Source organism: Zootoca vivipara, chromosome 2 (assembly GCF_963506605.1).
Source record: "Zootoca vivipara chromosome 2, rZooViv1.1, whole genome shotgun sequence".
Taxonomy (NCBI): Eukaryota; Metazoa; Chordata; class Lepidosauria; order Squamata; family Lacertidae; genus Zootoca; species Zootoca vivipara.
The window spans coordinates 35,181,365-35,201,965 of NC_083277.1; the positions used below are offsets into that span (position 1 = coordinate 35,181,365).

Here is a 20,601-nt window from a genome sequence, read left to right on the forward strand (position 1 = left end):
ATCAGTGCTTTTTGAAATGGACGTGGCACTTTAATCACTGGAATAATTCTATTCCTCAACGAATATCTTTTGTGTGTATTTCTTTAACTGTGCAGGACAGGAGAGAATTGGGAAAGACTCCCACTATGAGCAGGAGGGTAGAGTTCAATTTGTGATCGATGCTGTTTATGCCATGGCTCATGCCCTCCATCAGATGAACAAGGATCTGTGCAGTGAATATTCTGGGGTCTGCCCAGAGATGGAACACGCAGGGGGCAAGAAGCTGCTGAAGTACATCCGCAGCGTTAACTTCAACGGTGAGTCCACAATCATCCATCCGTCTCAGAGATTTGGTTCTAATTAACTACCTGACCCTTTCCCAATCCTGATAAACATTTTTAAAGCAAAGTGATTTGTGTTGCCTTCAAGGGAACTTAGTACACAGTATGCAGGCCTTGCTGGCTGGGGACAAAAAGGCAGGTGGAAGCTGCTGCAGTACCCAAGTCTAAGCCATGCTTTGGCTTAGGGTTATATCTGGACCCGGGCTAGTGGTATGCTCACTCCTGTTACTTTTATTTTCCTGAAAGAGACTAAAGGAAGATGAACTTAAGGATAAATCAGGAACAGCTTTTTTCCCCATTCTCCTCTGTGGCTTTTTCCACTCCAGAACTGTGTTGATTACTGAAATAAGAACATATTCTGGAGGAAGAAGCTACGGTATTTCTGGATGCTAGTCAAGATTCACTGTCTTTTGGTGGCCAAATCTCTTTGAAGCAGATGGAATGTTTTCTGAGGGGAAACACAATAATCAAGAAGTTTCATTCACAGCACAGATTTTCACCCAAGAATTCCCCATTTTTTGTAGTGGAATGGACCCACTTCATATATTGGGCCATATGTATGAATTAGACTGGAACTAAGACTGCTATGTGATTCAGCTAGCCGGCATTGGGCAATTAATCCCAGAAATGACAGAGAAGAAGGCAGGGGTGGGTGTTTTAAAATGTTCATTTAAAATGTGATTGGAGGTTGCTGTCTGAGCTGTCATCCCACCCTAAAAGCTCCTCAACCACCAGAGAACAAAGAAAGGAAATATTGTAAAGTGTTGGGTCTTTTCTCTCTTTCCCTTTGCTTGACTTCCTTCCTCAGGTAGTGCTGGCACTCCCGTGATGTTTAATAAGAATGGTGATGCGCCAGGGCGTTACGACATCTTTCAATACCAAGCAACAAACACCAGCGCTCCAGGCTACCATCTGATTGGCCAGTGGACGGATGACCTGCAGCTCAATGTAAGCCTCTTTTATTCTCTACTTTGAGGTATGCTCGTGAGTAGTGTGCTGCTACTTCAGGTCGGATACTTACCGCTGCTGTAGATTGCTGCTAATAGGGAAAGTCACCTGTGGCCATTGCAATATTGGAACATCCCATAGTCCTGTGAAATACCATATTTTTTCCGTGTATAACACGCCCCCATGTATAAGACAACCCCTATTTCTGGGGACACAAATTTAAGAAAATGGGGGGAGATTGCCCAGGGAAGGATTGCCCAGAGTGATTGAGCTTTTTTTTTTTTTTTTTTGGAGGGGATTGCCCAGAGCTGTGGAGCTTGGGGCCGGGGATTGCAAATGAACATTAACCCGCCAAAACGACCAGCACTACATGAGAAACCTGCCAATCGTCACCCCACGCGACAAGAAGACACAGGTTGTCTGCCCGGTTGCCATGGCGGCAGCAAATCGGAAGCAGCCATTGCCACGTGAAACAATCACCCACCCAATCACCGCTTGCAATCTCCTGCTCATGATAACAACCAATCCCCAGTCACAACTCTGCAATAACCGTGTATAAGATGACCCCACCCCCCATTTCTGAGATACTTTTTACGGTAAAAAAAACCTCATGTTATAAATGAAAAGTACAGTACCACCAGCAGCTACCAACAATTAAACAAGGGTGTTTTGATAGTTCTAAGAACTGTAGCTGCTTCTCATAGCTGCCAGTTAAAACATCATTAAATAACAGTAACAAACAGAGACACAGGGCAGCCAAGAAAACAAACCAGCTGTATGGGCCATATACCTGTTTGTGCCTTTTGGAATGATATACAGTGGTACCTCGGTTTACGATCACTGCGGTTTGCGATCAATCGGTTTGCGAACGCCGCGGACCCGGAAGTGCTTACATCCAGGTTCCGCGGTGTGCAGATGCGCAGAAGCGATCTGCATGCAGAAGTGCTCTATCGACGCTTTGCGCATGTGCAGAAGAGGCGCTCCATTTCCAGACTGCTCAGGGAGCGACCGGCTCCCTGGAACCAATTGCATCCGTAAACTGAGGTACCACTGTACTATTTCAAGCATCCCCAGGCATTCTTTTTAAAAAAAAAAAAATCAGGGAAACCACAAAAGGTTTCAGCTTGTATACCTGAAGGTGTCCTACATGGAGAAGGTGGTTGTGATGGGAGATATGAGATAGGAAACAGGTGACCTAAAGACACCTCCAAGCTATGCTGCTTTCCCCATTCCTTTCTGGAATATGTCACAGCAGGCCTCAAGTCCATCTGTCCTGGTTTTACTCTGGAAATATTTCTACACCAATCCCTCGATTTTATTTTAAGGAGTGTGTATTGGGGATGGACAAACAACCACTTTATATTGCATGTTGTGGCGTTACTGTGCCCGAATGAGGAAAGGGTTACTGTAGCAAATTAAAGTTGCAATCTTACACATGCTTGATGGGAGCAAACTCCACGAATTCAATGGGAGTCATTTCTGAGTAAACCCTCTTAGGCTATTAATCTCTGTGGCTGATCTAGCATGAAAGCACAGGGTCCCCTGAGCTAGCACCATGATTGTGTGCAAATTGTATGAGCAAATCCTAGATAAACAAGATACCTCGTCTGAAGTGCGTTGGCCAGTATTCAACTACAATATGCTGGGATGAATATTATTTATAATATGCTGAAAGAACGTTTGGCTTCCCCCAGTATATGATGAGCATTTCCTAACCTCTTTCAGTTTTCCTGATCACCATGTACTAACTGTAGAAATTGATGTCCTGTTTCTTTTTCTACTCAATGTTCAACTTCCAGAAGCAAAAGCCTATGTCTTAAAATATTCATCCATTTGCACACCGCTACATGCTGAACTGCTCAAATCACACACACAATATAATTGTTTTGTTTTGCGGTTTTTAACTGTTTAGACAGAAATATTTTTTGCCTGAAATCCAAGCTGGATTTCACTGAGCTGATTGATTCTGAGAAGACACTGGAATATTTCATAAGGAGAGAGAGAGAGAGAGAGAGAGAGAGAGAGAGAGAGAGAGAACACACGTGTTGGTAGAGACAAATCATCCTCCTATGTTATTCCCCCCCCCTTACTCAGTTAAATTGTCTTAGAGTAGGCAGAGTTCTGCAGAATTATTCTGCCAATATGTTGCTTTAGTTGTCAGATTGAAATTCAAGGCAGAGCACTGTGTTGAGACACACGTGTTTCTTAATATAGAACTGCACAGATTGAGAAATGACTCTTCTGGGCTGCTTGCTATCCCAGCAGGAATTTGGTTGAAGTGAGGATACAGAGCAAGTGTATGTGTGGGAGAGAATGTTTATACATGTGCAATTGACAGCATTCCTAATATTGCTGAATTATTATTATTAATAATTTCTTCCCATAAGGAAAGAAATACTTTGGGATTCTTTTCATTAAACTATCAGGACTGAAACGTTGAACGATAAAAAAACACCTGTGTCTGTCTTGCTTTTTAGTTCACCATCCTATTTTAACATATCACATGATTCACTGGACTTTAAAAAGGGTTATACCCTCCAAGTTCTTTATTGTACTATTTGATTTCACATGGTTTTATCATCCACCATCATGATATAGTGACCAAGTTAATGATAGTCACTAGCCAGGTATTGGAAAATGAAGGCTCCCATTTATAAGAATTTGTGATCTGACATAGTCTGGCATATTTTGCTGACAGAAGAGCTTGCCTACCAAGCAATTCTGGGCACACTGAAATGAAGCGCAGCCTCCACAGTAAGAAATGAAACCTGTTGTAATGAAGATGCATCTGAGTTTATTTAACTACTGGATTTTAATTCTAATTCTTGACAGGTCACAGGTTGTTGAAGAGATGTTTTATTATATAGATCTTGTGGGCAGAGAGTGTTGGCCAAATGACTTATAGAAATGGGTTTTGTTCTCTCCAGCTTCTAGGAGCCTGGCCAGATATTGCAAAGAAAGCATTTAAATCCAGATTATGTGATGATTTGATTCAACACGATTTGTTGCTTGTTTTCCATTTTAAATCATTCTATGATATACCATGATAACATAATCACTTTCTTAGTCATTTGATCTGTTTGTCAAAAGCACATCTAGACGTTATGTATTATGTAAGTAAAACATAAATGAACAGAGCATTTTGAATAAAATAAAATAAAAGAGCATTATAGCATTTGGCAATCACATTGGTTTGAAATATCAGATCTGGCTTATAACTACCCTACCAAGTCTTTATAGTAATATGTGCAACCCCCACAGTAACAGGTTCAGAATTATTTCTCAACAGCCAGCCCATGATCTGTTCAGCAAGGTACCCAACAATCAAAGTACCCTGATTGAGATACACTAGTTTCCCAAGGTCATTGGTGCACTATAATTGGACTGTCCAATGCCTTAGACTTTTTATGGATTGCTACTGTATTTTATCGTTCATTGTGTTTATTGAATTTTTTTTTGGGGGGGGTGTTGCAACCTTGTGGTTGCTTGGCTTTCTTTCTTTTAATGTCTGTGATTTGCCATTGGATTTGTATTCAAGAAGGGTGGTTCAAAGTTAATTAATAAAGTAATAAATACATAATCTTACAAACATCTACAAGAGCTTGATTTGATACTTTACAGAACATATTCGGGTTTTTGAAGGGCTTTCAGAGGATATTCCTCTGCCCTTCAATCTCCAGAGCTTTTTGGATTGTAATTATTCATAACATGTGTTCGTAGGCAAGTAAAATGTCTCTCCCCTGGCCTCTAGTCTAGACTACATTGAATGTTTACACTGCGGTTGCAATACTCTGATGGTTTTCATATTAAATAATGGGCTAGCATGGCCATAATTCTCAAGGTGAGTAAAAGTAAAATATTAGCATCATGCCCAGTTTGAAAAGCATAACGATCATGATCTTGTGTAGTGGTTAACTTTTATATTTCCATCTGATATTTTGCATTTCTTCTAGTTTGTTTTAATTGGATCAGTTTTCCCATCATAAACATATCAAGAAAAGGTGTTTATGGCATAAGTATTGATCCTTCTTTCCTCTGTATTCTCAGGATAACTAAGAATGGTGCGGGGAAGCTTGAGGGAAAGAAAAATGAATCCATTACAGCTGCAGAGAGGGTTTTATATAGGGTTTCTAAGTACAGTAGTGCCTCGCTTAACGAACGCCCTGTAAGACGAAATTTTCGCTTAACGAAAGGATTTTTCTAGCGGAGGTTGCCTCGCTAGATGAATTCGTTTTACGAAAAATTCGTCTAGCAAATCGCGGTTTTCCCATAGGAATGCATTGAAATTCAATTAATGCGTTCCTATGGGCAAAAAAAAAAAATCTATGCATTCCTATGGGATTCGCTAGATGAATTTTTTGTTATAAGAATTGACCCGTGGAATGAATTAAATTCGTCTAGCAAGGCACCACTGTATGCCTAAAGTTTAAATTCCCAAAGAGTAGCCACATTTCGCACATACAAAAATTGTGAGGTTTGACTAGTTGACTCTTGTGGTCCCTTCCAACTCTACAATTCTATGAATGTCCTGATTAATGTATATTAGCCCCTGTATGTGTTTAGTTATATCCAGGATGGGGAATCTGCTGCCCCACCCATATGTTGCTTGTCTACCATTCTGATCATGCTTGATCATGGGCTCTGCTGGTTGGGGCTGATGGAAACTGGAACCCAACAACATGGAGAGCCACACTTTCCTATATTTACTCACTACTTTTTCAGTCCACTTAGTGCATCTACTGAAGTAGGCTGATCCCTACAAAAGCCCCTAGTAATGTTATTCTTAGTGCTTGGGAAACAGTTAAATATTATTCCACGAAGCTGTCTTGCAGAGTGGAGAAGACAGAGAAATGCTTTTGGGTGAAAGAAGGCGGAACTGTTCAACACCTACTTTGTCTCAGTTCAGTCTTCACCCAAAAGGGAAAGCAATGCCCAACCTGGTCATAACAGAATAAATGACACAAGGAGGGAGCTGCAGCCCAATATAGGAAAAGAGGTGGTAAGGGAACATGTAGCTACTTTAAATGAATTAAAATCTCCAGGACCTGCTGAGCTGCACCCAAGGGTACTAAAGGAGCTTGCAGGTGTAAACTCATAGCTTCTGTCTATAACATTTGAGAATTATTTGTGAACAGGTGAGATCCCTGCAGACTGGAGGTGGGCAAATGTCATCCCCATCTTCAAAAAGGCTGAGAAAGAAGACCAAGGGGGATCCTGTTGATTCCCACCCCCCATAAAATTTCATTAAAGTTTTTTTTCATAATATAATACAATGAATCAAACTAATCTTGATAAAAACAAGAACAGAGAGAGAGAGAGAGAAAGAAAGAGAGAGAGAGAAAATAAAATGCAAGAGTACTAGCCCAAGGGTGACCTTGGGCTAGTCACACTTCTCTGGAGTCTCTCAGCCCCACCCACCTCATAGGGTGTCTGTTGTGGGGGAGGAGGGGAAAGAAGATTGTTTGCCGCTTTGAGACTCCTTCGGGTAGTGATAAAGCGGGATATCAAATCCAAACTACTCTTCTTCTTCTTCTTCTTCTTCTTCTTCTTCTTCTTCTTCTTCTTCTTCTTCTTCTTCTTCTTCTTCTTCTTCTTCTTCTCAAACAGAGGTTGGATTGCCATCTGTGATAGATGCTTTAGTTGAGATTTGTGCATTGCAGGGAGTTGGACGAGATGACCCTCGGGGTCCCTTCCAACTCAACAATTTATGATTCTGTGAATCTATGACTGTCTGAAAGTACTTTGGGGATGGAATTAGTTTATTAAAGCAATTACAGAGGGGGGGGGACAGTTAACTGGTCAACCAAACAAATATTAGATAGTATCAGTCCAACTGATATGTGTTCTGTGACTAATAACATTAACAATTGAGCAGAATGAAGTAATCACAGGAGAACAATCTAATAGTGGATAAATCTTTCTACAAATATTGATTTATATATTGCTCAGAATCAACAGATTGTGCTATTTACAAGGGTGGATAGGGGACTGGGGCTTTGTTATAGTTGCTGCTGGAAGAAATTGCCACCACAACATGCATTCTATTTTACTCACTGCACCAAGATTTTCCTTTCAGAACCTTTTATGTTCAGCTTCCAAGCTGCATGTTAAACTTGGTGGTTTTGTAAGGCATCTGATGATGCAAGAAGACACTATGAAGAGTGTTGAGGTTATGCAACTTTTGAGTCATATCCTACAGGTTTATGAATAGAAGCTGCATTATTTTGGTGGACTGGTTTAATTGCAGTATTTGATGAACTGCCTAACAGAAATCTGGGCTGCTGCTGTTTTATAAGCAAGATTCCATGCTGTGAGATCCTATAGATCTTAAAACAAATAAGCATGATGGTTGGTTTAACAATCTGTGTGTTTCCACAGAAAGTAGGGGAAGTAGGATGGGATAGAATTGGAATGTGTGATCTGTTTATCCAGGCATGAGAACTGTGCCTTTAATTTCTGTGCTATTGACCACCAAAGTCTCAAAACATCATGCAGTGCAACCTCGCCAGAAGAAAAATTTAAATCACTTTGCTCTATTCTGTCATGTTTATGAAAATGGCTTGTACTTCCATACAGTGGTACCTTGGTTTACGGACTTGTCGCATTCCGGAAGTCTGTTCTTAAACCAAAGCGTTCTTAAACCAAGGCGTGCTTTCCCATAGCAGCAGGGGACTCAATTTATAAATGGAACACACTCAACAGGAAGCGGAACATGTTCTGCTTCCAAGGCAAAGTTCACAAACCAAAACACCTACTTCCGGGTGTGCAGCCTTCTTAATCCAAGTTGTTCATAAACTGAGCTGTTCTTAAACCAAGGTACCACTCTATCTATTTGTCTCTCTGTGTATAAACTAATCTCAATTACTGTGCATGGACCCAAAGGGCTAGGTTTGGCAAGCATGCCTTTGTCCTGGGTCACCCACCTCCCCACCCCTGCTTTGAACAGTAAGCCTTTGTCCAATTTTCTTTTGAAGCCCCTTTAGTTCCATAAGTGATGTGTCAAGGAAAGTGTTCAAGAAACAAAAACCCACAGCCCCTGTGATTGTTGGGAAACAGTTGGGTCGTACTTTGAAATCCACCACTGAATTTAGAAACATTATGGATGACATAGTAAAGAGCAGAGTAATTAAACGTCTGATCTTGATGCCATGCAGCTTCTCCGTATCTGACACATTTCAGGAGGTACTTGAATAATAAATAATGGGAAGCAAGTAATGTACCGGTACTTAGTCACATTTTCCTCTTCTCACATTCAACTGGAAAACAGAAGGCAAATTTACTGAATGTTTTATGGCCGTTTTGATGGTTTTGTGTCCTCCAGTTTTGTTTATTCACCACTTTATGGATCTGTGTCCTTCCTTCCTCCGCACCCCCTCTAATTGAATAATCGATAAATTAACCTAGGCTACAAGTCATTGCCACTCTCACCTATTACATCCTATCTAAGGACAAGTATCCATATTTCTCACTACAGAATGACTAGTGTTCCAATGGTGAACACAATGTCTACCCAAAAAATTGTAGAGGAGAATTTTAGAATATTTGCACTAGTTCTAATTACAGTTTTCCATTGCTTGTATTATTAAGATATGAATGAATTTAACTTTCACAGAGCCAACTGGAAGAGGATTTGTCAGCCTATTGACTGGCTATAGGCTTATTCTGATCTTTAGTCATATTCCAACAACATACTTTAATGGGCAGCTAAATGACCGTAAAACTTTTGTTTATTTATGTCAAGCCTGAACATAAGTTTTGAGTTACATAACTTAGATAAATGTAACCAAACAGGTTTGTTTATTTAAAAGTTCTAGGACAGTCTCAACGCAGACAACAGTGGTATGAAATGTACAAAATAGGCCTAAGTCTCTATCAGTGTAAAACAACTGAAATAATTTATACGGTCCCTGTGACAAGATTTCTGAAAGAACATCAATTTTGGGTACTGGATATATTGACCTGGTATATGGACCTAAGTCTATCTGGTCCAAATAAACCAGGCCAGAATCTCAGAAGGGGAACACTTCCAAAGATTTGGAATTAAGGGGGCATCTGATTTCTTCTTGTCCACATCACTCTTGGTACATTGTTACTTTTCACTTCTGAAAAGCTGTAGGCAGCAGTGTTAGGTGGCTGCAGATTTAGCTGGCAGGAGGAAACTCCAAACCTATAATGTGAGATGATTATATAAATAATTGGCCCATTATAGATTTCTCAATCTCCTTGGCTGAGCAATGGAAATACAGTAAACACCACTTACCCTTGGTGTGTTGTGGAGGAGTGAAGGTGCTAAGATTGCAAAACGCAGCACTTTAAAACGAATCCCTCTGAGAGCACAACAAAAGCTTCTTGAACAACTGCTCAGCAGCCATATCCACAAATTCTTCCTTAAGAATTCATTGTGTAGAAGGTAAATATTTTAAAAGCACACGGTGTCATAAACAAATATTATATGGTGAAACATATTGTGAAGATAGGCCATATTGTATAAGGTTGGCCTTTTATAAGTACCTAGTAAAAATGGCAGTTGTGATTAAGATATTATATAGTAGAAGATTTCAACCAGGTGTAAATGTGCGGAGGAAGGCAGAAGAGAGTTGAGTCTCTCAAGAACAGGAAGTGTGCTTGGCAGGACCTGGTCTAGGCTGGAATCAGGTCCAGGCAAAGCTGGACAAAGATGAGATGGGTCCATGTTGTCATCATCATCTGCTTCATTGGGTTGTATCCAGTGCGAAATATACTCAAGTCTGCTAAATTCAATAGGTCTGCTCTAAGTATGACTAGAGGTGTTTCTTCAGCATTCTCCAAAAGCTGTATAATAAAGGTATAGACACATCTCTTTGGAGCGGGAGCTCCACAGCTTAGGGGCCAACACAGAGAAGGCCCACTCCCAGGTCACCATAACCTCCCCAAACCTCTGAGGATGGAGGATCTACTAAGAGGGCTTTCTCTGTAGATCTCACCACTTGAGAGGGTCTGGAGGGAAGAAAGCAGTCTTAACATTTATATCCCGCCTGACTGTAAGAATAAAAAAAACCCTAAGGCCTGAGGGAATAGCAATTGTACGCAGCATTGTGCAAATGAACTCAAAAGCTGTGGATGGTTGGTAAGTAGGTAAATTCCTTCTCAGTTTCTGGGGCTCTTCCATGCAACATGGTGAAGCAATCTGTTTCAGGAAGCCCATGAAAGCAATAATTGTGGTCTGAATGGTGCAGCAAGACATCTAGCACATTTGTACTCCACCCCAGGCAGCAACATGTCTTGAGCCAGTACTGCAGCTTAGGACAACAGCAGCAATAAACATGCAGGCTCCATGGCCAGAGGTTGTATAAGCTGAGTTTTCTCCTTTTCCCTAGCTGTTGTTTAGAATCGTAATGGGGGGGGGTCAGTGGTGTTCCCCCCCCTTTGTGTCACTGCTCCTGAGTTTTCTGTTTCTTTTGACGATGATAGATGGACCCCAAAGCTAGCAGTAGTAACCCACGAGATTTTCATTTAGCAGACGTCTCTTTGTAAGTTAACAACCCTTGCTAATATTGCGTCAGGGACCCAATAGCGTAGTGGGGAGCTGGGGGAGCTTGGCGCTAGTTGTTTCATTATTTGGATCGTGGCCTATGACTGACCCTTCTCGGTAACTTCGGCCATAACCCCCGACTGCTAAGTATTATTGTTTTGTTTTCTGAAGCCACAGGGACCAAAAGTCTGCTCTGTCTTGCTTGGTATTAAAAACAAATGCCATGACAGCAAAGCAGACTTCTAGCATCCGTGGCTGACCCTGGCACCCGAAACAGAAAAGATGACAGCAGAAATAGAGTGCATTAATGTAGTCCCAAAGTTCATTTTCCACCTGGGAAAACTGGCTGCTTAAGCGTCGTTCCCCTGCTTTTCTCAGACTGCGCTCGGACTCCGCAGCTCTTCGTGACACATTGATCCATGATGCAGTTTCGGAACGACGGATGTGGAGTATCCCTCTTACCATAGCTATCGTGTGCCTAGACAGCAAAGTGTAGAGATGCACTACCTGTGGCGCGAGGGAACAAATTAAAGTTTATTATCTCTTGGCAACTGAACACTGCTGTTGCTTTCCTTGCAGATGTGTGTGTGTTTTAAAAAAAATGTCTCAAGAAATAAAAACAATGTCAAGTAGAATCACACTAAGAAAATAACTGGAAAATATATTTCATCATGTAATTTAGAGAGATATAAATATAGAGGGAGTGTTGCAGGAGCTTTTTTTCTTTTTTAAAAAGAGAGATAAGAACATATTACAAACCCTAGATTAGGCCACAGGTCTATTTAGTATAGCATCCCACAGTGGCCCAGTGGGATGCCTGAGGCAAGCCCCCAAGAAGGAATCCAATGCAATATCTCCCCTCCCCCATAATTGCTCCCTACTGGGATGCTTCCTTGGACCACAGAAGTTCAATATAGCACTGGACCAGAAAGAACAGCTGCTCCCATACCAACCTCCCTATGCAGTCTCATTTGTTGAGGTACACATTCACCTGTGGCCAGGTGTGCTGTGATGAGAGAGAGAAAGACAACCCGAATCCCTTCTCAGTGGTGGTGTCCATTGAATGGAGTTCCCTTTCCAGAGATGCCAATGTGGCACCAGCATTGTTGCCCCTTAGGCGCCAGTTTTCAAACCTCCTAGGCTTTTTGGCATGGTCTGGTGTAATTTTCTTTTAACATGCTATTATGTCTTATCTGTGAATTTTGTTTTTTGCAAACTCCCTTGGAATCTCCTTGGAATGCCTTAAATAACAAATAATATTACAGTGCTGATGATGGGAGGCCAGTATAAATTATCCCTATTCTAAACTCCCCTCAGGAGGAATTTGACTTGCACCACTCCTTTGCTGGCATATGTTCCACGAGGATACTAGGGGCTCAGCTACATTAGTGAAGAAACAGTGATTTTGAATGTGCTATAAACATGCAACACCAGGTGACGCCAGAGAGCAGAAAATTACAGAATGCTGTTTTCCAAAAAGATTTTTTCCCCTTTTGTTAAAATGATCTAATTTCTGATTTATTTATAGCGGGTTTTTTTCCTGTGTTTCGATCCACCCTCTGTTATGTGGCCAGGCTGAATAGTGGCAAGCATAGGTGTGAGCCTTTCATTGCCCTATTCCACCTCTCCTGTGCCTCTATCACATCCCTTTTGGGAGGACTTATGCTGGGTGAGCAATTTATGTGGATGTTTCTTGGGGGGGGGAGCGGGCAGGGCTTTTTTTCTAGCCAGAACTCACTGGAACTCAGTTCTTGCACCTCTCAGGTGGGTGCCATTGCCACTGTAAGAGAACAAGGGAGGTGTTCATGGTAAGTTCTGATACTTCTTTTTCTAGAAAAATAGCACAGAGGGCAGGTAGCCCAAGATCAGCAAATAAAAACTTGTTCTGCAGATCTTGGATTTGAATTATAAGTAGCCGCTGTAAACTTTGTCTAATCCTCAAATCTGAGCTAGTGATCATCACCACACCTTGCCACAGAAAATTCTAAAAATTAATTCTGTGGTCAAGGTAATAAGAAAGCTTGTTATTAAATGCCTATATAGAGTGCTTTTTCTGGGGGGATGCAGGGATACGCATACCCCTAAACATTTTGTGAATCTTTGTACTTTTGTCCAATTACTGTATTTATTTTTCCCAACATGAACTATAAAATGGTGATTTTCTTGAGTCAAAATGAGAGTACCTCTAAACATTTTTAAAGAAAAAAGTACTACCTATATATCTTTTGAAAATACTCAAAAGATTCTTGTGTGACTGACCTTGAAAGTCGGTGCAGAAGTATTTTAAATTAAAGTAATAGTAATAAATAACTGAGCTTGCAAGCCGTGAAAATAAGAATGTTGACTCAAATAGTAATGCAGGTACAGTGGAACCTCGGTTTACGAATTTTCGGTTTACGAACACCGCGGACACATCTGGAACGGATTAATTCACTTTCCATTACTTTCAATGGGAAAGTTCGCTTCAGTTTATGAACGCTTCAGTTTATGAATAGACTTCCGGAACCAATTGTGTTCATAAACCGAGGTACCACTGTACTCAAAATATCTCCCACTACGCATCTGGAGCAAGGCAAAGTTGCTGCTTGGAATGCCCTGAGCACCATGCTCAAGGGACTGTGAAGGAATTCCTGACAAGGAGTCCTGGTGTCAGCAGGGAGCCCACATTGCTCCAATGTTTTCCTTCTGCGCAGTGTATGCTGAACTTTGTGGTGGCCTCTTGACAGACTGAATTCGTTTTTTGTTCAGAAAATGCACCTATGCATGGCCACTTGCCTCTTCCATTCTTAACTTTGGCGAGAAAGAGAGAGGAACTTTTGTTCTGCTTGTAATTTCCCAAAAGCAGAAAAGACATATTTTCAGTTAAAAGTGGGCATTATCCCCTCAGAAACTCAAATGAAGCAGTGTGATATATATATATATATATATATATATATATATATATATATATATCCCAAAAAATGCACTTCATTTGCAGCGCAGTCCTCAAAGCTCTTCTTTAGTAGGAAGCCTCACCAGTGGGAATGTCAAAGGGCTGTATCAGCATAACAGTTTGAGGAAGGAAGGCACAGACTAGGGAAATGCAAATATTTCTACTCAGCCATGCATACCAAATGGTTGCAGAGCCCAGCTCTTCACATCTGCTTACCATCCTTGGGGTGAGTTATTAAAAGGTTGCAGTAGCAGCAGCAGCAGCAGCAGCAGCAGCACAACACAGCACAGTTTGAACAGCAGGAAGCCATGATAATCTTATAAATGGGAGATTGTGGTCCACAAGGGATGCCAATTGAGCCACTTAAAAGATAGAGCTAAACCATTCAAGACTTGGGAGGATAAGGTTAGGACATGATCAGATTAATAATAGATTTTTAACCTCAACTTCTCCTCCTCCTCCTTCACAGAGGTGAGTAGATGTGATTAGAAGTGTCCGCCTTATGTCATTTTCCACTTGAAATAAAAGATTAAAACCACATCTCCCCTGCTCTGGAGCTCATTTTCTAAATAAACAGAGGTGGATAACCGCAGCAGAAAATGGTGTGTGTCTGCAGTCTGCCTGTGGGAAGTTCTGGCATTTCACTGATTTGAGGTGTGCTTACCAGGCGTTCACCTGGTGGGCTGGAGATGCAACAATAGACTCCTGTCTGCAGCATTACTGCTCCTTACCAGCAGGAGGAGGGAGCAGCAAGGTAATGATGAGACCAGGCCTGAGCAGGGATGCCAGATGAAATCCGCCAGCACAGTGGTGCAGCCTCAACCTCATGGTGCCTCAAACTTACCAGTAAGCAGCAGTGGTTCTGCTGCTAGGAGGCTGTTGCTCTGGTGGCTCCAGCCAAGTGGGTGAGCTGCTCCTGCCTCTGTCACCCTTGTTGAATTTATGCCTTAAAATCACACACCCCAAGGTTACTGCTCTGTAATGGCACCTGAGTTATGCCTCTGAATACCAGTTGCTGGGGAACATAAGCAGGGGAGGGCTCGGGGTGTCCTACTTGTCAGTTTCTCATAGCCATTCTGGGATCAGAACATGGGATTACATGAGCCCTTGGTCTGATCCAGCAACACTCTTTGTAGGTTGACAGAACAGCATGTTGTTGTTGTTTTTGGTAATGCGGGTTCTCCTTCCTGGAGAGCACGTGTTGCGGTGGGGGCCAACAAACTACCCACTTTGCTGCTGGGGTGGGATAGTTTGGATTACCGCTGTGGTGATTGGACCACAGGCTGTTGCTGGGGTAAAAGACATGTTGCCATTATTTGATTGACAGCCCTGGGGTATAAATAGGCAAGCACGTGTTCAGATCCCCCTCTTTGTCTGCATACTTCGGATCTCCCGCCCGCCCTCCCTATTTTTAGGCTCCTGTGTTGACTTTGCTGTGCCTGTCATGGGGTTGTCCGCATTGATGTGGGGCCCCAGTAGGAATTTTTCCATTTGGCTGATTGGCTGGTGCCATCTGGTTTTTGCCTGCTGCATAGCAAATTGTCACAACTTGTAAGATTGGTGGTTAGGCATTGGTTAGTTTGTTGGTAATGGAGGCGTATTGTTGACTGTGGCTACCCCTCCAATTGGTAAGGAATCCAGGGGCTCGACATGCTTTTGTCCGTATCCCCTGGTCGGGGGCCAAGGCCTCGCAAGAGCCCCTGGGAGCCTGAGGTGAGAAGGGAGGGTCAGACACACCCGACCCCCTGTCTCTCCCCAGAGGGTTTTTTCTCTGACTGACTTAGATGTCAGTTCTGCCCTTAGGGGACAGTTGGTGGAACCAATGCCTACACAACCACTCACATATTTTGTATTTTAATAAAGTTGTGGCCAAATTCATGCCAAAAACCCAAAGCAAAATTCTGTCTGTGGTGTGAGTTATTTGAGGGGGTGGTCAGGGGACCTCAACACGCAAGGGATGTTATGTGTTTTGTTTTCATACATCCCCTTGACTTCCTTGTGCCAAATCTCCAAACTGCTTTTTGAACTTGGTGGTATTTGGTGGTTTTGAAGGATGATTTTGGCGAATAATAAAAATAATTAAACTAAAACAGATACCGTATTTTTCCTTGTATAAGACTAGGGTTTCCCCCCTTAAAAATAATGTCAAAAATTAGGGGGCATCTTATACACTGATACATCCCCCCAATTTTCTTAAATCTGAGTCCCTCAAAATAGGGGGTGTCTTATACCTGGGGGCGTCTTATAGACAGAAAAAATATGGTACATCTTTTTAAAACCTTAGGCTCAGGGAAAGCCTAATAATTTGAGCAAAAGTGCAGCGTTTTGACTAAACTTGGGTAACAGCTGAACATCCTGCAAAACTGTAATTCACTAGAGATTTAACTTTTAGAAGGGCACTGTTAGATTGTTCTTCGAGGGTTTCTTGTCTGTTTTAATGGAATTGCCCTGAAGGGCAAAATCAAAAGAGAAGCAAATTTAATGCTGCCTGCTTATGTGACAGCAATGGACGATGGAGCCTTCATCCCTATAACAGAGGCACCATGAGACTTGAGTACACTTTCCACACGCACAATATTAATTTCTCACAAGGACTTGCAGCCTTTGTTATATCTTCGGCCAGTAAAGTAGATATGGTTAAATAAGATATGGGATTTAATTAAACAAGTCAAATTAACTGCATACCAAACGACCCCTCCCAAACTCACCATCATGACTTTATATCACGAGCAGCTTAGCAGCCAGAATGTCAACTGAATCCTCTTTGGATCGGACATCTGACTTGAGGATGGATTTATTGATTTAATGAGATTTTCCACTGGAATATTTATCTTAAAGAATAGCACTGTTTCAAAAATTGGTAGTATGAAAGTGTTAGCTATACCTGGTTACAATTATGTTTTAATTGGAAGGAGGTGCTGGGTGTGTTTCATTATTTCTGCTTTGATTAGTCCTTTTGAATCTAGTCTCTAGAGTAAGTCTGGATTATTTTTCAGCATGTTATTATTTTCATACAGTCTAGGATCATTAATTCAACAGTAACAGTGAGATCCTACGCATTATTACCCAGAAGAAAGTACAACTCGCACCAGAGGGACTTTTTCCAAATCAGTGTGCTTAGATTTGCAGCTTGTGCTACCTTGTTTAATCATACTTTTAAAATTATGTCCACGAACCAACGATGATGCTTGCCTGGGCATCTCCTGGAGGGTTCTGCTAGCTCAGTTTGGGAAGATGTTGCCTCAGTAAAGGCTTAGATCAGATTTGGGAAACCTGAGGCCTCGAGATATTGTTGTACCACCACTTGGGAGAGTTTTTGAAATATTTAAAGGATGTGTAGCCTATTCTGTAGTCACATGCATTTGTGTGGTGGTGGGACAAGAGAGTCTGGAGAGGAATCACTCTCAGACTCTGTAGAAGATGGAGTCACGTCCTCCGAGCAGGGCAGTGTAGAACAGGTCCTCCTCAGGCTAATACACCAAGGCAGGGAACATGACAAGGCTCCAAAGCCTAACTCTCAGGAGCACTACATAGGAAAGCTCTTCTTAGAGGTTGGTGGTGTACTGCCACATTCTGTTGCAGGTCCCCACTCTTTTGTCTGCAATGATCAGTTGTGTGTTTTCTCCTCTCTGCACGCTTCATCAGGCAAACATGCCTGCGGTGTTAATGTGAAAATGCCTCCAAATGAAGCATAATTAAAGTTCAATGAGCAAAACCTAATTTTCTGTGTACCAACTCTTGTTGTCAGAGGAGGATTGATTGATGACTGCAACATGAACAAGAAAATATATTACCAGTAGTTGTGAGCTCTTGCTAGAGGCCTCAGAAAGTCAAGTGCATGCACTCTATCGCCGCTCGGGTTGCGGACTTTTTGGGGTGCGAATGGCACCCTGGAACGGATTGGGTCCGCAACCCGAGGTACCACTGTAAATGAATGAATGTTACAGAACCAAATATACTGCCCCCAGCTGTGTTCATCAAAAAGGTGTCTTTGGACACGTGTGGATATGAAGATGTGCTTTGGTGCATTTGAGTGATATCAAGGTGTACAGAGATGCAGCTTGATATCTATGCAATATAAAAGTCCTTCTTATCCACACAAGCACCCTTTATTTCCCAATTATCACTACATTTTCAGCATCAGCCACGCACATTCCTCCTTAAATGACCATATCTCTATATTTATAACTTCCCGCAAGGACTTCCATTGCAAAGTTCTCCTTCAACTTGCTTGTGAACCATGATAATTGAGATTATGGAAGATGCACTCAACTTTTTTGTGTGCCTGAAAGAAGTGGGTCATTGTTAGAAAAGTTGATCAGATAACTGACTTTTCTGGAAGCTCTTTTGCTTTTGCTCTGCATTTCCATCATGCCTGAATCAGATACAAGGGGACAGTAAAAAATATTGATAAGCAAAGCAAACCAGCAACAGTTTTAAAACCATAGAAAAGCTCTATGTTTCATTTGAGTTCTGGGCTTTCTAAGGCAGCCCAAATAAACGGCTTTCTGAAAATAGAACTGTTTGTGCCACCTCCAAGAGTGCTTGTATTGCGCTGGGATCAGCTCTGGTGCTGCCTATATTTGCACTTGATGTATGTGGCAAGTTTGTTGACAAAAACTCAATATCTCCCTGCACCTCTCTAATAACAAACGATATGTGTTGTGTAGATAAAAGCTCTCCCACATTCTTAAGTCGCAGTGCAGTGGTCAGTAAAATCCAAGTACTGTGACCCATTGTCATTATGATTGAGTGGATTCCTCATTAGGGAGCGTGTTCTCATCCATCAGAGGTGCCAGCTTTCATTCTACCAGCTGTATTTCACATAGGATCACAGCACTCTCTGACAAGCTATATCATGCCAGAAAACGAGAAAGCACTTGGGGGTGGCTGGAGCCATGTTTTCCTCCCCATAGTTCCTCATGATTATCCTGGCTACTTGCCAGAGAATGAGTCATCCATTCATTAAACGAAGCCAGCTAAAGAGCTGCGGAGAGCATGTCTTTTTTAAATGTCATGATGTCCAAGTGCAAATTGCACGTGTCACACCTTAAATTGGAACTTGCCGATAATGCATTTTTATAGTCGGTGGTGGTAAATTCTGAATAGAGGGGTTTCTGAGTTTTTCTGGATCCGTTTCGAGAAGCATTTCCTTGGATGAAATGGCCTAATCTAAAAGATACGGGGTTCCTCAAAGGCTTCTCAAGGCAGCCCTGTTTAGGGAAGTTTTTAATGTTTGATGTTTTATCGTGTTTTAATATTCTGTTGGCAGCTGCCCAGTGTGGCTGGGTATATATGATAAATGATGATGATGGTGATATTTGTGCACCCAAAACATTTAGTATTGCTTTAAAACAAGGGATGCCCATTTGACCAGTGGTTGCCTGCTAGTGGTAAAAGCGTGGAATTATCATGGAAGCAATCAGAGGGCTTTTGAGGAGTGCAGAAAATACATTTCTAAAGGGGACATAAATAATAAAACAGCAAGCCTTGGCTCCTGCAGATGCTTCTCTTCATCGTTGGAAGAAGGAAAGCTAAGAACAACAAATGTGGTATTGCTGGGTTTGGATGTGAGTAGAAGCCAGTGTTGAGAGGAGCAGAGGCACCAACTTGAATGAAATACTGGAGGAACAAGTAAGCCCCGTCCGACATCATCGATCACATGATCGACCCACACCATTTGGATGGCAATGCCCATTAACTCTGAGGGGTCCTGGCCCCTTCAAATATTTTACTGGGGGGCTACAAAGGGATCTCGGCCTCCAGGAGTTGGCTCCTGTGGGAATGAGTGGACTTCACAATGTTTGTCTTTGGACTGCTGGAAAGAAGGAGTGAAGAAAGTAGCATGCAAGTGATACATGAGTCAAAGTCTGCAAATATTCACAATCTGGTATGAAAGCAACTGAGGAGACAATAGTCCACCGCAGTAAAGGAAGACGAAAAGAGATTTGTTATCTTAAGCTTCATTGTCGTTGTTGTTCTTTGCTGCATCTGATATTGCTTGTTTATTTTGTTTCGATGCACCCTAATTTCCCATAAGCTGTAATGGCACTGAAGGCGTCTTCGCTGCAATGAGCTCGTCTTATAAGGCCCCTGATGAGCTCAGAGAAACTATTCATTCTGCATTCAAGACCTGCACATTTTTAGCCCTGCAGTGCTGTCAGAAAAGTGCTTCATCTACAATTTCACAGAAAATGCTTATTATTTGAAATTTGCATTGATGCACACAGTAAAACTGTAGATTAATTATTCAAATGCTATTAAAGGCCCAAGTACAACTTCAGGCCTTGCTTTCACAAGGCAGAGGAAGTGGAAAACATGGATTGGCTTTTTAGCATACCTTCCCCACCACTGGCTTAATCTGATGGGCTGCTTTTGGACTACATTTACTGTATATTCCTGCGTATTAGACTACTTTTTAACCCAGGAAAATCTTCTCAAAAGTCGGGGGTCGTCTTATACGCTGGGTCGTATTTCTTATACGGCGAGTATATCCCAAACTCTGTATGTTTTAACTGGAAAAGTTGGGGGTCGTCTTATACGCCCAGTTGTCTTATGCGCTGGAATATATGGGTACCAAATAAAAAGCATATTAATGCATTCACATTTTTGTTTCCACCTATTTAAATAAAAATTAACTGAATATAGATAAAGCTAGGAAACGTTGCACTAGTCCAGTACAACCTTTGGCCCTTGGATGACAGGAGAAAGGATCGTTTCAGGTTGGTGGAAGCAAATAGATGATAATAAGGTTTCTCTCTTATGTAAGGTCACTCTGTAACACATGTGAGCAACATGTGGCTCCGGCTTGGTTGAATTTCACAGGATCACAGGCCAAATTTTATGTGGACAAGGAGGGGGGAAACCTCAACTGGTACTAAATGCAGCTG

At 41.8% G+C, this 20,601-nt stretch overlaps 1 protein-coding gene across 3 annotated transcripts in view; it reads left to right on the forward strand.

Annotated features, from left to right (window-relative positions):
* GRM7 (glutamate metabotropic receptor 7) overlaps positions 1-20,601 on the forward strand; it is a 402,109-nt gene that overhangs the window by 274,693 nt on the left and 106,815 nt on the right. For all 3 annotated transcript variants that reach the window (XM_035108097.2, XM_060271366.1, XM_060271367.1), the window contains exons 6-7: positions 96-296; positions 1,129-1,268. In XM_035108097.2, coding sequence (XP_034963988.1) covers positions 96-296; positions 1,129-1,268 — 341 coding nt within the window. The remainder of the gene's footprint in view (positions 1-95; positions 297-1,128; positions 1,269-20,601) is intronic.